Source organism: Fukomys damarensis, unplaced genomic scaffold (assembly GCF_012274545.1).
Source record: "Fukomys damarensis isolate Sample0158 unplaced genomic scaffold, DMR_v1.0_HiC HiC_scaffold_19, whole genome shotgun sequence".
Taxonomy (NCBI): Eukaryota; Metazoa; Chordata; class Mammalia; order Rodentia; family Bathyergidae; genus Fukomys; species Fukomys damarensis.
The window spans coordinates 63,742,335-63,757,905 of NW_022900931.1; the positions used below are offsets into that span (position 1 = coordinate 63,742,335).

At 57.1% G+C, this 15,571-nt stretch overlaps 1 protein-coding gene across 1 annotated transcript in view; it reads right to left on the reverse strand.

Moving 5' to 3' along the window:
- Napa (NSF attachment protein alpha) overlaps window positions 1-15,565 on the reverse strand; it is a 21,464-nt gene extending 5,899 nt beyond the window's left edge. The window contains exons 1-3 of the mRNA XM_010640827.2: window positions 15,368-15,565; window positions 5,388-5,467; window positions 3,532-3,648 (exon numbers count right to left, since the gene is read on the reverse strand). Coding sequence (XP_010639129.1) covers window positions 3,532-3,648; window positions 5,388-5,467; window positions 15,368-15,465 — 295 coding nt within the window. The 5' untranslated portion in view covers window positions 15,466-15,565. The remainder of the gene's footprint in view (window positions 1-3,531; window positions 3,649-5,387; window positions 5,468-15,367) is intronic.
- Between the last annotated feature and the right edge of the window lie 6 nt (window positions 15,566-15,571).

Genomic DNA, 15,571 nt, shown 5'->3' on the forward strand with positions numbered 1-15,571 from the left:
GGGAAAATTTTTTTTTTTTTTTTTTGACAAGTTATTCAGAGGAGAGAAAAGCACGAGTGGGTGGCAATTTCTAGCAGATAGAAATGAGCTCTCAGGGTAGAATTTTAAAAAACACCATTTTAATGCATCTCAAAAGGCTGCTAGGGAGGGAGGACAAGAGGGGCAGAGGGCAGAGGGCCTGGGCAGGCTGCAGGGCTTTTCCTGGTTCCTGGACACCCCTGGAGGATGCCACCGCCACCAGGAAGCAGCCACCCAGCACTTGTTGGCATTGGGCCCCTGGCCGGGCACTGGCACCAAAGTCACTCTCAAGGCTGAGCAGTCCCCAAATGTCCCTGAAAGTACATGCACACAGCAGTATCTGAGTGTTGCTCCGGGAGTGTGTAGGCTCCGCCCAATTCTGAAAGCCTCCAGGGGCTCAAAGAAGACACAGAGAATGCGCACCATTCAGGAAGGCTCCAGGCTTTCGGTGGGGAGCCTGAGGCAGCAGGAAAAGGAGTAAAGCGGGCAGAGGAGGGGCAAAGGGAGCGGACGCGTCAACAAAACGGGAGCCCAGGGCAGTGTTAATCCTCTCCCTGCACACTCGCTCTATAACCAAGCAGGTCCAGGAGGACGATGAGCAGCCAGCTGGGCCAATGCAGGGGAGGAGGCGGCGGCAGCAGCCCCCACTGGGCCCAGCCACTCGCGGCTCTCCGTCCCGGCCCCCAGCAGGCCAAGGTGGCAAAGGGTGCACCCCAGCAAGAGAAGCAGCTGCTCCCAGCCTGCCAGCAAGGGCACTGTCAGTGAGGCGCGGCGCCTGCGGTGGCCGCGGGGGAGGAACACAGATGCTCAGGGCTAAGGCCTCTTCGTGCCAGCTCCTCGCTCCGGGAACAGCTGTCCTGGAAAGTGGCAGGCTGCCAGCTGACACCCTGGGCAGCTCTCAGATAAGCACCTGACACTCACTGCCACTGGGCTTATCTCTGTTTCCAGGCTCTGGGCATCCGTGGTCTGTCCCTGCCCTCTGCAGTCTGCCTGCTCAGTGCTCCCTGGCCTGAGCCTGGGGGCATCACTTCCCTGCCCGCAGGATGTACCCAGCCGCAGCCTCCATCATACCTAGGACTCAGTCTGCGCCTATTCCTCAACGAAACAGGGACAAGTCAGAGAACCGAGACAGGAATGGGGTGCGTCCGAGATGCAGGTGTCTGGTGTGCACTAGGCACCTAGCAAGTGACAGCGCGTGAGGGGCCGGACCACTCCCTGTGCCAGGCCCCAGTGACCAGGTCAGCCAGGGAAGGGGCCTCCTGGCCAGAGTCCACCTAGAGCAGCTGGCTGTGGTGAGGAGACCGAGGCATCACCGGCCCGTATGGGGCAGTAGCTCCCTCCGCAGAGAGCAGGTGCAGCGGCGGGCTGGGGAGCTGATCTGCAGGAGACAGCAGGGAGACCCTCTAGGACGGGCGCCGGACAAGGCTGTCAGGCTGGGCGAGACTGGCAGTGAAGGCCCCAGGGAGGGGAAACCGGGCAGGTGGAGCTCCACTCCACCAGCCAGGGCCACGCACCCGCTGGACCCTGAGCACAAAGGGCCTGGTGCCACCCTGGGCAGATCTGTACGTGGGCCCATGGCAGCGCCACGCGCTAAAGCAGGACAGGACAGGGGCTCAGAGAGGAAGTGCCTTGGCCAGGGTCACGCGATCCTCCCAGACATCGCTCAATTGCCGCACCCTTCCCTGTGCACCCCGACTGACCTCAGACAAAGCAGCTGCCACCTCCATGCAAACATGCTCACACCTGGACCGGTCACACCCCAAGAGGATGTGCGCAGGGAGGGCACCTGGAGGCAGCGGGGCTGCTCGGCACGAGTCCTGGGGCTGCACACAGCCAGCTCTTTGCTCACAGCTGCGTCCTCCCCTTCCCTGAGGGGCCCCTAGCCAAGTCCCTGGCACCCAGGTGGCAACCTTAATGCCCTCCCATTGCTCTGAGCCTCCTCAGCCACATTCCGTGTGACACTCCGTGCTTCTAAGGCCAGCGGGAGCCATGCCCGCCCCAGGCCCACCTGCACTCTCAGGTCAGGGCAGGGATCAGCGCAAGCCCTTCAGGCCAGGCCTGCCTGCAGGAAAGCAGGGTCTGCGGAAGGCACACATGGTGCCCACAGTCAGGCAGCCTGGCAGCTGCCACCCCAGAAACAAGTCTTTCCAGTCACTCCGGATGGGGCAGCAGCTGAGCGGCAGATGCTAGGCAGCATCACCAGGCCAACCAGTTCCCCAGGGAGCAGAAGGGAAGGCTGGGGGGAAGGTTCTGCGGAGGACAAGAGACTCCTAGGGTGACTCCAGCCGGAAAACAAACCTAGGGTCACACCAGGTCATCTACTCGCCCACGAGGTCTGCTGGGGCCCAACCATCACGGGCCGTTGCATCTGAGCCTGCCTGGCCCAGGCCCCAGCACCTGACCACTCAGGCCCACATCTATGAGATGCCAGTGAAGGAGGGGCTAGACCCTGGTCCACAGAGATCGGCTCTCTCGCAGGGGACTGGCCCTGTCAGTCAGGACACAGCACAGACCCGACTAGGTAAGGCAGTGCGTGGGGCTGCAGAGAAACCTGTGCAAAGTGGCCTCTCCTGGCAAGGACCAGCCTTTGTTCCACAATAACTATCTCCTTAAAAAAGAATTCTCCACTCTCCCAGAGGATACTCTGACACAAGATGGCTATGTTAAAAATGTCTTTGCTAAGCACTGGGGATTTAGCTCAGTGGTTCCGTGGCCTGCCTGGCCTGCCTTGCAAGTGGAAGGTTTCAATCCCTGGTATCCAAAAAAAAAAAAAGAGGCTTTCGTTTGTTGAAATTAAAGGTTAGAACCTATGTCTGGCCCTAACATTTTAAAAGACAAAATTCCTAAGGTTGGAGATGTAGCTCAGTGGTAGAACACATGCAAAGGCCCTGGATTCCACCCCCAGCACCACACAAAAATACATAAACAAATAATAAAAACAAAATTCCCACCACACAAAATCCCAGCATCTGGGGGCCACAAGCTGGGATTCTCTGCCTCAGGAAGAGTCCAGGGAGGCTATCTTCCCAACCAAGCTGCTGTCCCTGCATGCTCTTGTTTTAAGGAACTTGTTCTCTGGCAACTCCATCTGAGGCTCTGTTCTCACTGATTTCTCCCCAGGGTGTAGGGAAGCCAGGTTAGGATAATTTCCGCTCCTTTTTCGGCAATGACTCCTACCTGGCTGGTCTTAGAACACCCCCGCTCCCTTCTGCATGTTAATTCTGACAACAGAACAGCTTTGCCTCGCTCCCTGGCAGGCGGAGGGTCTGAAATGTAACTCCCACTCCCAAATGCTCGCAGGGGAGCGACAGGCTTCGCATCCCAGGGGAGGGAGGCGGGACTGGAGCAGGACAGTGCCAGCCGCAGGAGGGGAGCCAGCTCTGAAGTTCAGGCTCTGTGCCTCCTGCCTGTCACACGTCGGCTACTGGGAAAACCAGAGTCACACGGACACCCAAGGACCTGGAGAATGCTCAGCTGCTCCGGCGGTCAGTGTGTGGCCCCAGCGGCCCTCACCTTGGGGGTCAGCTTTCTTGAAGGCATTACCGGCGTCCACGAAGCAGGTGGCTGCGTCGTGCTTGCTCTGGAGCTGCAGGTGTAGCTGGGCGGCCTGGCAGAAAGCGTTCCCAGCAGCTGGAAGAGAAAAGAGAAAAAGGCTGCGTACAGACACTGCCGAGGAGGGGGTTTGGGCTCTCAAGAATACGGAAAGAGGCCCAGAGACAGAGAGGTTGGGACCGGCCCAGGTGAGCACGCCCAGCAGAGGCCTAGACCCGAGCTCGCGGTGATTCACCCAGAGACCCAGGGCGAGCCCGTGTCCTTTGACCTGGCTTTGCCCACATCTCCAGGGCCACCACTTTGTAAAGGTCCGAGGAGAAGGCAGGCAGAGACGACAGCCCGGAAGGACGTGAAACCAGGGTGAGGCCGCTCCAGCACCACTGCCTTGGCTGTCCTCTCTACCAGAGGCCAAGTAGAGGCCGGGGAGATGGGGGCCAGGGTCGGAGCGGGTGTCCGGGAAGAGGGGACACACGAGATGAAGTCCACTTGCTCCTCTTTCTTTCCCCAACAACTCTCCAGTGCTCGTCTCGCCGAATCCTTAAGCTCTGTGCTCTGCCCCACTGCACACTGGGCAGGAGCACTACGCTAACTGGGAGGCATGTGTGGGGCAATCAGAGGGAAGACAGCTTTGGACACGCAGAAAAGGGCTCACACCGGAAGTCCTATCTGCTCTGAGCTCATGCACACAGCCACTTTCTGTGGGTCCTAAGCCATCCTGTCCAGACGTCTCCTAGACCAGCTCTGGAGGCACCAGGGCCTCCTCTCTCTGGGGCTGCACTATGTTGTCTTGCAGAGAGCTTCGCATCTGAACTCCGAGTTTCAAGGAGCAGGGGTGCTATCGGAGAGAACGTGGCCTAGGACTTCTGTTGGAACTGTGGAAGGCGGGATGGTAGCACATTTTAGGGGAAAAGCAACATACCTGTGACTGAAAAATAGGCATTCCCGAAGGCCCTTTATCAGCTTGGAAGCATAAAAATACACGCAGCACTAGGCCATATGTACCATGCATTTTGGTGAACGTCAGGGAAAGTTCTTCTAATTTTCAGGATGCCAGCTGAGGGGTTCTCAAGCCACGATGAGGACTGCGTCTACCCTGAAATTCGGCACCCCACCCGCCCCCAGGTTCATCTGTGTCCAAGTGCTCTCCCCAGCTTCCCAAACTGTCTCGCTCTCCATTTCCTTGATCCAATCTTGCTGATGCCGGGAGCCGTGTTGTGGCGTCAGCACTAACGGGGATCAGGGCACGGGTGCCCCCCTACAGCTCCCTCAAGCAGACCCTGACTCGCAGTCCTTGAGCCCGCCGCCTTGTCAGGGGAATTGCCCAGCCACTGACAGCGGACACCGACATTTTCTGAATCCTGGTTGTGCTGCCTACTTGTCATGGTTCCCTGGGCAGGTGCTGAGCTGAGCCTCAGCCTCTTAGTCTGTTACATGGGGGGATTAATGGCAACCCCAGGGTGGCTGAGAGGAGGCAATTAAACTATGCATGACAGATAGGAGAGGGCCCCATAAATGATGGCTGTCATTCATGCTGTTACTGGAACCTCTTGCATGTGCCCCCAGCCCAGAATTTGACTCTGACGGAAGCAAGGCAGAACTGTTTCCAGGAAACCCAAACTTCTCAGTTTAGGGAGAAATCTGTCAAACAGCTCATCCACGTGGGTCCCTCAGGACCGTGGTCGACAGCATCACCTCTCTCCACTCTACCGTTCCTAGATCTCCATCCTTCTGCCTGGACTGTCTGCCAGGTGGGCAGTGGGGCCTGCGGACGGGGCGCTGAGGGGAGTGGAGGAAGCGCTGTAGCAGACAGCACGTACCACTCCAGTTTTTGGCCATTTTGAACATGTTCGCTGCTCTGGCGTAGATTTCGCATGCTTCCTCTATTTTGGATGAGCCTCTGGGGAAAAAGAAAAAGGAAAATAGATAAGGATGAGAGAGAGCACACATTCTACCCCAGTGACAGCGGAGCTCTGCCCTCCCCGCCACGCCTATGAAGCCACCACCCCCAGCCTTCCAAGCGCCCCGGTCCTGCACACGAGGCACCATTGCTGTGGTGCCCTCCCTGAAGGTACACTGGCACAGCCATCTGCACTCTTGGGGGGCTTCCTGACCTCCACATGCAGCCCCCAAAAGTCTCTTTCACGACCTGCCTGGGCAGCAGCGTGACCAGTGGGTGCCGGGCACCCTGCCAGCGCCTCCTCCCTGGAGCCTGCAGCACATTCTGGGGATCAGCCCAGCTGTCGACACCTTGCTGCATCCCCAGTGCCTTGGTCCTGGGCCTTGCACACAGCCACTGTTGCTCAAAGTCTCCGCCACCCTGGGAGTGTGTCGTTACCTATTCTGAACTGAGCTGATACAACCCAGTGCAGCCATGCTCAGACGCACTACTGTAAGATGTAAATATAAAGCGCTCTCATTTGTGTGCCAAAAAAAAGGAAAACAGAGGGTGAAAAGAATAGAAACATACATGTTTATATCAACACAGAATATTTCTGGACAAACACGAAGAGCTAGTAACAGTGCTTCCCTCTAAGGCGAGGTGTACAGCACCAGGGCCAGGTGGGAGGCAGATTACATGTTTATATCAACACAGAATATTTCTGGACAAACACGAAGAGCTAGTAACAGTGCTTCCCTCTAAGGCGAGGTGTACAGCACCAGGGCCAGGTGTGGGAGGCAGACTTAGTCACCGCACCTTCTCAGGACCATCAAATTGTTTCTGCCATCTGCACGTTTTATGTACTCAAGAAAAAAAGTATAATTTAACATTAGTCTTTATATTTGACCCTGTAGTCCCACAGTGAATTACATTTCTAGCCATTTATCCTACAAAACGAATCGGAAAAGTTACAAGGATATTTGGCACAGCATTACCCAAAAGGCAATGCCAACCTCAAAAAACTGTGCAGTGCGCCCAGAGAGAAATGTAAGGGTACTATTTTTAAAAAAATGTTGTGCTGTGCATGGCACTCCAGGCCCCGTGCATGCTAGGAAAATGCTCTACCACTGAGCTGTACCTCCAGCCATGGGGGCACGTGTTACCCTGGTTTCTCAACCCACAAGCAACACACATAAACCTCTTCCCGACTTGGGGGGCTCAACCCCAAAGTGCCAACTTTATCTTCCGTCTGTTTTACCCCCAAATCCAGCCAGGCCTAGGCCATGAAGCCTGTGGTCTGCGTAACTATTGCAACTCCTCTCACTCGTGTTAACCAGAATAAAATTCACACACACAGGAGTCCCACCAAGTTCTTCCCACAGCGATGTAACAGCTGTGTTATTTCTTTAAAAAGGAAAAGAGGGGGTGCCTCCCCATTTAAGAGCTACACGAATGTCTCCGCCATCCCACCTCCCTCCTGTCACTGGGCCAGTACCGCCCCGCCCACACCCACCACGGCTGCGGCCACCCTAACCCACGCTCTCAGAGGAGTGTGCAGGAGGTCTGGTGGGCCTGGAAGTAGGCTTCCCTCCTCTCGTACTCCCCGACACCCCGGACCTCCTCCTTTTCAATTTTAGTGTCAGGCAGGGTCTTACTAAGTCGCCTGGGCAGCCTCCGATGTATAGTCCTCCTATACTGTGCCGCCCAAGTAGCTTGGATTTTTGGGGACCCAGGGGACTCAGGTGACTGAATAAGTCTGGGATGGAAAAACTGGGGTGTGCACCATGTCAGCCAACGAACACAGAGGTGGGGCGGGCTGGCAGCAGAGGCTATAGTCCTGGCTCCTGAATCCAAATCGCATCAAGGGCCTTCCTTGGACAGAATCTACCCTCTGCCGTGCCCAGGGAGCAGCACTGAGCCATGTGCTCCTCCACGTTCACCCACCACCGCCCCTCAGGTGGCCAACTTCTTCAGGGCCTCCTCCTGGCTAAGCTTCTGGCAGAGGAGAATTCAAAACACCTCAGGAGGTCCTTCTCCCTCGAATACTCTTTTTCTGTGATGCTGGCGATGGAACTGCACAGGCCAGGCAAGCCCTCTACCGCTGAGCTACATACAGTCAGCTCTGGAAACGTCTTCTGAAAGGGCTGTGTTCAGATTTTCATCACAGGTCTGCTCACCCCACCCCTCTGTGGGTACAACTGAGTCCTATGCAGCCCCAGGCGTCCTCTGAAAGAGCTCAGGCTTCGGGCAGAGCAGAAACCGAGAGGCCCAAAGCTGGTGAGCAGCAATGAGCAGCATCAGCCAGGCCGGGTTTGTCTGGGCTCAAAGTGACAGAGGACACAAAGCCCGTTGGATGCCTGGGCTGAAACTCTCTGTTCCTAGCTTAGACTGCGTCAACGGTTCTGACTGCAGAGTGGAAAAGCCAGGGAATTAACACCTGCGCAGGTCCCTAGCCTGCCTCCCCTGCCTCCCAAATACCCTAGTCCTGGCCACTGCTGTGGCAAGGCAAGTTGACAGTGCATCTCTGGGGTGCCAGCATCTTCTGCTAGGATTAAGGAAGTGCCCAGAGGGGGAAAGTGACTCGCAGATTCTGGGCAGTGCACATCTGAGCATTTATTACGTGACAGGCACTGGAGATGAGAGGTAAGCAAAGTGGAAGGGCCCACCCCTCAACAAACGGGGATCAACAGGCCACTCACTGGGATCGCGAGCAGCAGGGGATGGGGGAGGAGGGGTCCTTGACCCTTAGTCCTCAGTGAGTAAGGAGCCACCCACGGAAGGAGGGAAGAACACGCCAGGCAGTGGTCACAGCACGTGCAAAGGCCCTAATCAGGGTCGCACTTGGCAAGTTCAAGGAAGAGGAGTGGGCCAGGATGGCCGTGGTGCAGGGGCAGCAAGAGACCAGGCTAGAGGGACTGGCAGGGAGTGCACCACACTGGAGGCCAGGATGAGGATTTAGAGCCTATTTTAACTTAACAGAAAAGTGAACAGAAGATGTCCCGGCTCCACCGCTCTACCAAGCTGTCTCTCCCATGGTTGACCCCAGGCTTCCTAACCCAGCTCAGCGGGGCTTATGCTGCCCACCTGAGGTGGCCTCCTGGCAACCCGCAAGCCTCTGGGGAAAGAGACCAGGCCTTCTCTCTCTGCCTCCTGCACAAGACCCAGAAAAGCTCCCTGGGTCTCCTGCTGCAGGGCCTGGGTGACAGTGCCCGTGACAGCTGACAGTCCCACCCCCACTGACCTCCTCCAAGCTGCCTCTGCTGCACTCTTTCCATCCCACAGCTCTGAGCCACACTGGGAATGAGCGAACTGGTTTGGGCCGGCCCGGCACAGGGCTGTCTATAATTACCGCTCTGCACGCTCTCTCCATCGCGGAGGCAGCAGTCTCAGGTCTCCCAGGCGCAGCCACCAACCTTGAGCAACTGCCATATGGAGGGTGAGCACTGCCAGGAAAGCACAGGCACGGCGGGACCAGGCCAGCGGGGAGGGTCCTGCAGGGCAGTTGCAACCTCCCTCCCTCCTGCTCCTGGGTACTCCCTGGCTCCCACAAAGGTGCTGTCGCCACTCCCACTCGCAGGTCCCTAAGAACCAGAGGGACAGATGGACTGATTCCCCCCGCTGGGTCTGACACTGTCTCCCTCCTGTCCCTCAGCAGCGGCCACAGCCACTGGCCCATGGCTTGATCACCAGTCAGTACCCTCCGTGGGAAAGAGGGACCCAAGGCTGCCCCTGCCCTTGAGTGCCTTGCAGCTTGAGTCTGACCAGGCTGTGCCCCTTCGCGGCGGGAACCTGGGTGCTGACTGCTCGAGATGCCCACCTCAAGGAGCATAACCAAGACAGCCTCACTACCCTGCTTCACAGAAGGCGCTGGGGTGCAGAGACCCTACCCAAGCAGACACTGCAGGAAGTGGCAGGGCTGAGAAAGAGGCCGCGGGGCCTGGAGATTCTCTGCAGCCCTGGCCTCTCCCCCACTGAGCAGCCAAGAGTCCTCTGGAAAACAAGGCTGGTGCAGCACGTCCCTGACTGTCCCCACCCCTCCTGCTAATGGAACAGCCCAGCCTGCGTGGCTTCCCTCCTCAGGTGGTCTCTGCTCTCTGCTGAGCTGTGCTGAGCTCCCCTAGGCAGAGGAGGTTCAATGAGGCCGCCTCCTCCCAAGCCCAGAGCACTGTCCAAAGGCAGAGGGATGTGACACAGTGAAGGCACGAGTGGCATGAGCTGCCGGCCTTGCCACTCTGCTGAGGGCACTGGCACAGAGCTCAGGATCCCCGTGGCCCCTGCACCTGTGGCACCATCAAGAGCTAAACCCTCACGGTAGGGGCTCACCTGGGACAAAAGGACGAAGTACCCCAAACAAACCGCCCGGCGCTGAAGTCGTCTCAGGCTCTCTCCCGAGAACCTGCACTGCAAAGGGCAAGGTTTAGAGACCTGGGCAGATCTGATTCTGGCACTTGGCTGAGTGTAAACACGGGCTGGTGACCCTCAGCCCCAGCATCTTTAGCTGTGGAAACGATCGGACTCAATTCCTGGCGTGAAGCACAGCACGAAGCAGGTATTTATGTATTTGTTTATTTGGTACCAGGGATTCAACTCCCTGGCCCTGAAGCAGGTACTTAAATGGCTGCTTCTGCATGGAGGAGAGAGGAGCTCAGAGGGTGCCAGCCTCCCAGTAACCTAACTCCAGGGCCACCATGAGAGAGGCCAGAAGGCCGGAGCCCAACGCCAGCTCCTTGCTTACCTTAGTTTCCTCCTGTTTCTAGGGATAAGCCTCACCTCGCCACCAGCCACAGGTGCTGAGTGAATGAGAGCAAGCAGAAGGCAGCAAAGCAGCGAAGTAGTGAGAAAGCAGCAAGTGACGGCAGCCAGAGACAAGTGACCGCAGCAGCCCTCTTCCGGTCCATTACAGTCCATGCAGCCTCATGGGGGGGGCACCTTCCCACTGTCCACACCCAGAACCACGCCAAGCCAACCAGTGGGCTGATTTAGTAACCACACACCCCCGATCCCAGCATCACAAACTCTAGACCCAGCCACCTCTGAAAAGCCCACCTATGACTGCATGAGGCTTTGGGGGACATCTAGACACGAGCTGCAATGCCCATGACTCCAGTGGCAGAGTCCTAGGCGTTCCACCACCCTGCCCCCAGCTCAAGACACTGATAACACAGTCAGCCCTGTATCTGTGGGTTCAGGGTCCACAGATTCAACCAACAATAGATCAAACTATTCTAAAAAAACTGCACCTGTACTGATCATGTACAGACATTTTTCCTTGTCATTATTCTCCAAACAATGCAGTACAATAAGTATTTCTCCAGCATTTATATTAGTTATTACAAGAAACACAGAGATGACTGAAGTCTACAGGAGACTGTACACAGGTTTATTCAAATTACTACAAGGCACCGCACAGACCGCAGCCTGGACACATTCTGCTATCCACACTGGGGCAGGGGCTCTTGAGGATGGTGGGGGACAAGGGCTTTTATCCGTGGGACCATCACTCGCCTAGATTCTCAGCTCAGTGACAAGGACCACTGCGGCCCCTCTGCCTGGCCTTCTGTGTTTTTCTTGTGTTTCTTTTTTTGTAGTGCTTGGAGAAGGAACCCAGGGCTTCACATGTACCAGGCATGTACTCGATTACTGACCTACACCCCCAGCCTACACGCCCTGCGTTATGCTCCTCCCCCCAGTACTGGGAGCTGAACTGAGGGCCTTCACACTGAGCTATATCCTCCAAACCTCCCCCACAACTTTTTAAATTTGAGACAGGTTCTTGCTAAACTGCCCAGGCTGGGCTCAAACTTGCAATCCTCCTGTCTCAGCCTCCCGGAGTGCTGGGATTGTAGGCATGTGCCACCGTGCCCAGCTCCTCTCATGTTTCTTACACGCGGTCCCTGTGCTCTCCAACAGGATCACACGTCATCACAGCTCCAGAATGAATGATTCGGTTCCTCCGAAGACATGCACAAAGTCTCTTGTTTCGCATCTGTACAACCAGGCAGCAAGGTCCCACCCATGGAGAAAGCCAGGCTCTCTCAGATGCTCCCAGAATCCTCGCCTGCCTTCAGGAAAGACTCACTGCTGAGACCGGCAAAGTGGCACCTAGGTTCCAGTTGTGGGTCTTAGTGACTCACATGACACACACTAGAAGGGACACTGTGGGTGCCTGCAGGTGGAAGGGGCTGGACACAAAGCGGGAAGCCCAGCAGGCCCTGTACAAGGACGCCCGCCCCAACCGAGCAGCCGCCTTCGCTCACAAAGCCAGCGCCCCTGGCTTCTGGTGCCCACGGGCAGTTCACACAGGACCTGACTTGCCAACACACACTCATCTTTAGGAACCCAATGTTTGTATACAGAACACCCTGTCACTCCATTTCCCAGCACCTCCAGCTTCTGATGACAACAGCTGACAGTGACGATGCTGCTGACTGCTGGGCACCCCCAGGGCCAAGCCCACTCTGCCGCGCTCTGCGCATCCTCTTCTCACCCCTTAGGACCACCCTGACCGCAGGACTCCAAGGGGACAGAAGTGCTCACCCTGGGTTTCTTAAGGGAGGTGTCAGGGACGAGAGAGAGCCCAGGGAAAACAGAACTGCCCTTCAGCACAGGAGCCTCTGGCCCTACGCAGACCTGGAGCAGGAAGAAGAAAAGGGCGCCCGACTCTCCTCGTTCTCCATCATGGCTCTCGTGGTACTTCCCGAGTGAAGCACAAGCTTGCGCTCCCTCCCCTAAGGTATGGGAACCATCAATCTCCTAACGCTGGCTGCTGGCGCCTCTAGCATTAGGCAGCCCAGTAAGGCTGCCCTCCCAGGCGCGAGCCTAAGTGGCCCATGGGACAGGAATAAGGCCTCTGCTTCAGGAAGCTCCCCTTGCTGAGTTTCCCCAAAGAAGGAAGAAGCACCGAGTATGAGCTGCACCCCAGCACCCCACTGCAGGCCTGGAGCGAAGGCAGCTGTGAAATGTTTGACCCGGGTGGGCGAGGCCAGCTCCTGCCCACAGAGGACAAAGTCCTCGCCGCTGACCTCTGGACATCCCCGGCTCCTGGACACACGGATCCAGGCCAGCCTGCCCACTCCCCCAGGGCACCTCCCAGAGCCTCTTGGAAACCCAGCTGCTCGCCCTCTCAAGTACTTTGTGGTCAGGAGGTAGCAGTCCCGAACCCCATAGTTTGCCAGCACCCTTCTCCAGTGTGCTCAGAGATGGGCAGGAGCCTCACGGCACGGTGGCCCTGTGAGAGGGCTCTGGAAGTGGGCAGGACAGGTCTGAATGCGTCTCTCCTGATGACTGCGGTGCTGGCAGCTAAACCGACTTCTCTAAGCCCTCTTCCTCCACCTCTGTGGGGATTTCGCGAGGACTAAGGAGAGAAGGCAGGTGAAGTGCCCGGCCTGGGCCTGACTCAGAGGCAGAGAACGCTCAGCCAACACCAACTGCTGGTTCTGCTGTCACTGTAGCGGCCTCCCGCCACCCAGCTGCTGCAGTCCCTTTCTGAAGGGCAAGTGGGAATCCGCTGGGACCAGCCACCAGTGCTCGCACCCCGCTCCAGCCCGGCACCGGGTGTCCAGCCTAGGAGCTCCCGTTAAACCTGCACGAGGCCTACCTCACCTCTGGCCTTGCTCAAGCTGTCCCCTCTGCCTGGAGTGCTGCTCCCCACCAGTGTATCCCCAGAACTTCTAGGCGGCCCCTGGATGAGACCTTTCCTCTCCAAAAGCCACCCTGGTTTCTCTGGATCTTAATCCTCCCATCTCCCCATCACTCGGGGCAGAATGTCCTCTCACGCCCAGCCTTTCTTTGCACCTGCTGCTCAGGATACCCTCCGGAGCCCCTGCTCTCTTGGCAATGGCCTGGGGGCTCCTTGGGGCCCAGCTCACTCCTCACCCAGAGCCCACAGAGCTTTTCCTCAGTGCAGGAGCCATGAAGACCAGACCCAGGCCCTCCTTGCATTGCTAATTTTGCTGCAGGAGCACTTAGCAGTGTTAATCTTGCCTTCCAACCAGGTGGCAAGTGTCTCAAGGGAAGACCACAGCCCAACTGCACACGACTCTGGGCTAAAGGGACCAGAGATACCAAGCGCCGCCAGGACAACTACTGCTGAAAACTGAGCTCTTGGCTCCACCCGCAAACACTGCACTTGAACTTCTACCCCTGCGAAGTAGGAAGGTCCACATATCCATTCTCTGCTTTCAGCCTCTAAAATAAAATATTTCTCACCTAATCAGCACAGCCCAATAGACCTGGATATTTCTCTATACAGGCAATGCATCAGCATTCTTCAAGTTCTTTTGCTAAACATTACCCAACCACAAATCACAACCTCTTCCAGGCTCCTAATAGTCTCTTCCAAACCCCAGATCCTCCACCCAAAGTCTTTCCAAAGTCCTACAGCCTTCCTTCCCCATGTGCCTTTCCCTGCTTCCTGACTCTGTGCCCCACACCTACCAGTTCTTCCTCTCAGCCAAGCCTCCGTTCCCTTCCCCAGGCTTCCTGTTTCCACAGCCTCCCCCTGGCCCCTTCAGGACCCTCCCTCAGCACGCTCCTCTCCTAATCCTCCCCAGATCCCTTCTATCTCCTCTGCTCCGAGCCTCAGATTCCTTCTAACCCCAGGTCCCCGAGGCCCGGAACCCCTCTCCCATTCCCTGTCAGCTCCCCTCTCCCCGTCACAGGCAGGATTCCTGTCTCTCCCTCCTGTGACCTCTTCAAGGCCCCTCCCACCTTGGTCTCCATCAGCTCCTCACAGGCTCCAAGTTCCTTTCCCTCTGATTAGTGACAATGACAAACACACACCAGGCTCAATTCTAAGCCTTTTTACACATATTTGATACGCAAAGTAAACGTCTAAAGCCAGATTTACCAATGATCCCCTTTATCTTGGCAATTACCCAACCTAGCCAAGTCCGCGAGCAAGGGGCAGAGACACATTTTAAAATCTAAGCTTTTGATGCTCCTAAGTGACCATGACTCTCTAGAGAACAGTTTTTTTTTTTTTTTTTTTTTTTTTTTTTTGTACCGGGGATCAAATTCCAGATCTTCTGCTTGAAAGGCAGGGGTGGCACCACTGAGCTGAATGCCCGGCCCCAGAACAGTCAACTTTTATGAGCTGACTTGAACTTAACGTCGCCCAAGTTTTAGTTCTGTCTCCCAACTTCCTTCAGGTCCTCTTCTAAAACATACCAGTCATCCCCTTCACACGTGGCCATACAGCAGGCCTCGACCCCCGCTTTTGTTTCTCCTCCTTCTCTCATCTTTGCCTTTCGCCTCTCCTCCTGCCTGGCCAAGCCAAATTATGTCTCCACCTCTCCGCCGGGGATCCACATCCTAACCCCGGGTCTTGCGCTGAATTCTCCTGAACTAGTCACTCTCAACCAGGGCCACACTCGCCTGCACACACTCGGGCCCAGACTCATCACCCTCAGCACGGAGCTGCTGGGCCAACGTCAGACTCCTTTGCTGTCCTCCCATCACGGTGGGTCCATACAAACGCCCTACACGCCCTTGCAAGGGTAGGTCCCTCAGGCAGCTGCCCTCAACCCCAACACACGGTCCGGACCCCTTCAAACAGAGTCCCCTAGAACTCCAAAGGTTCCTGCATCTAGTGGCTTCTCCAGCTTTCTCAACCACTCGGGCTGGTCTCCTTCAGGCCTCAGATCGTCTTCCCTCGGCCCAGTTCTCCTCCGGCCCGCTGGCCAGTCTGCAGCCTGGGTCCCCCGCCCAGCCTCAAGATGGTGTCGCCTCGGTCTGTGGGTCATCTGTCCAGGTCCCTTCCGCCGTCTCTGCCTGCGTGCGCTCTGCGGCCTGAGACCCCGTCACTTCCTCCTGGAATCTCCTGGCCCCGCTGCCCGAACCCTGGTGCTCAGCCCGCCGCTCAGGCCGTGGCTCCTGCGTCCCTTAGCCTAGGTCCCGATCCCCTCGGCCGGTTCTCACCCAAACAGGCCAGAGAAGAAGGACTGGGAGTTCTTCACTTTGCGCTCCGCCTCGGCCAGCAGTGCCATCGCCTCCGCCTCCTTCCCAGAGTTGTCCATGTCGGCCGCAAAGGTTCTCAGCAAACCGCCCGATGAGACCCCCAAGGACTCCGCCGCGGCCCGGCCGCAGTACGCAGACCAGCGAGCTGAGCCGGCTGCGTTGACG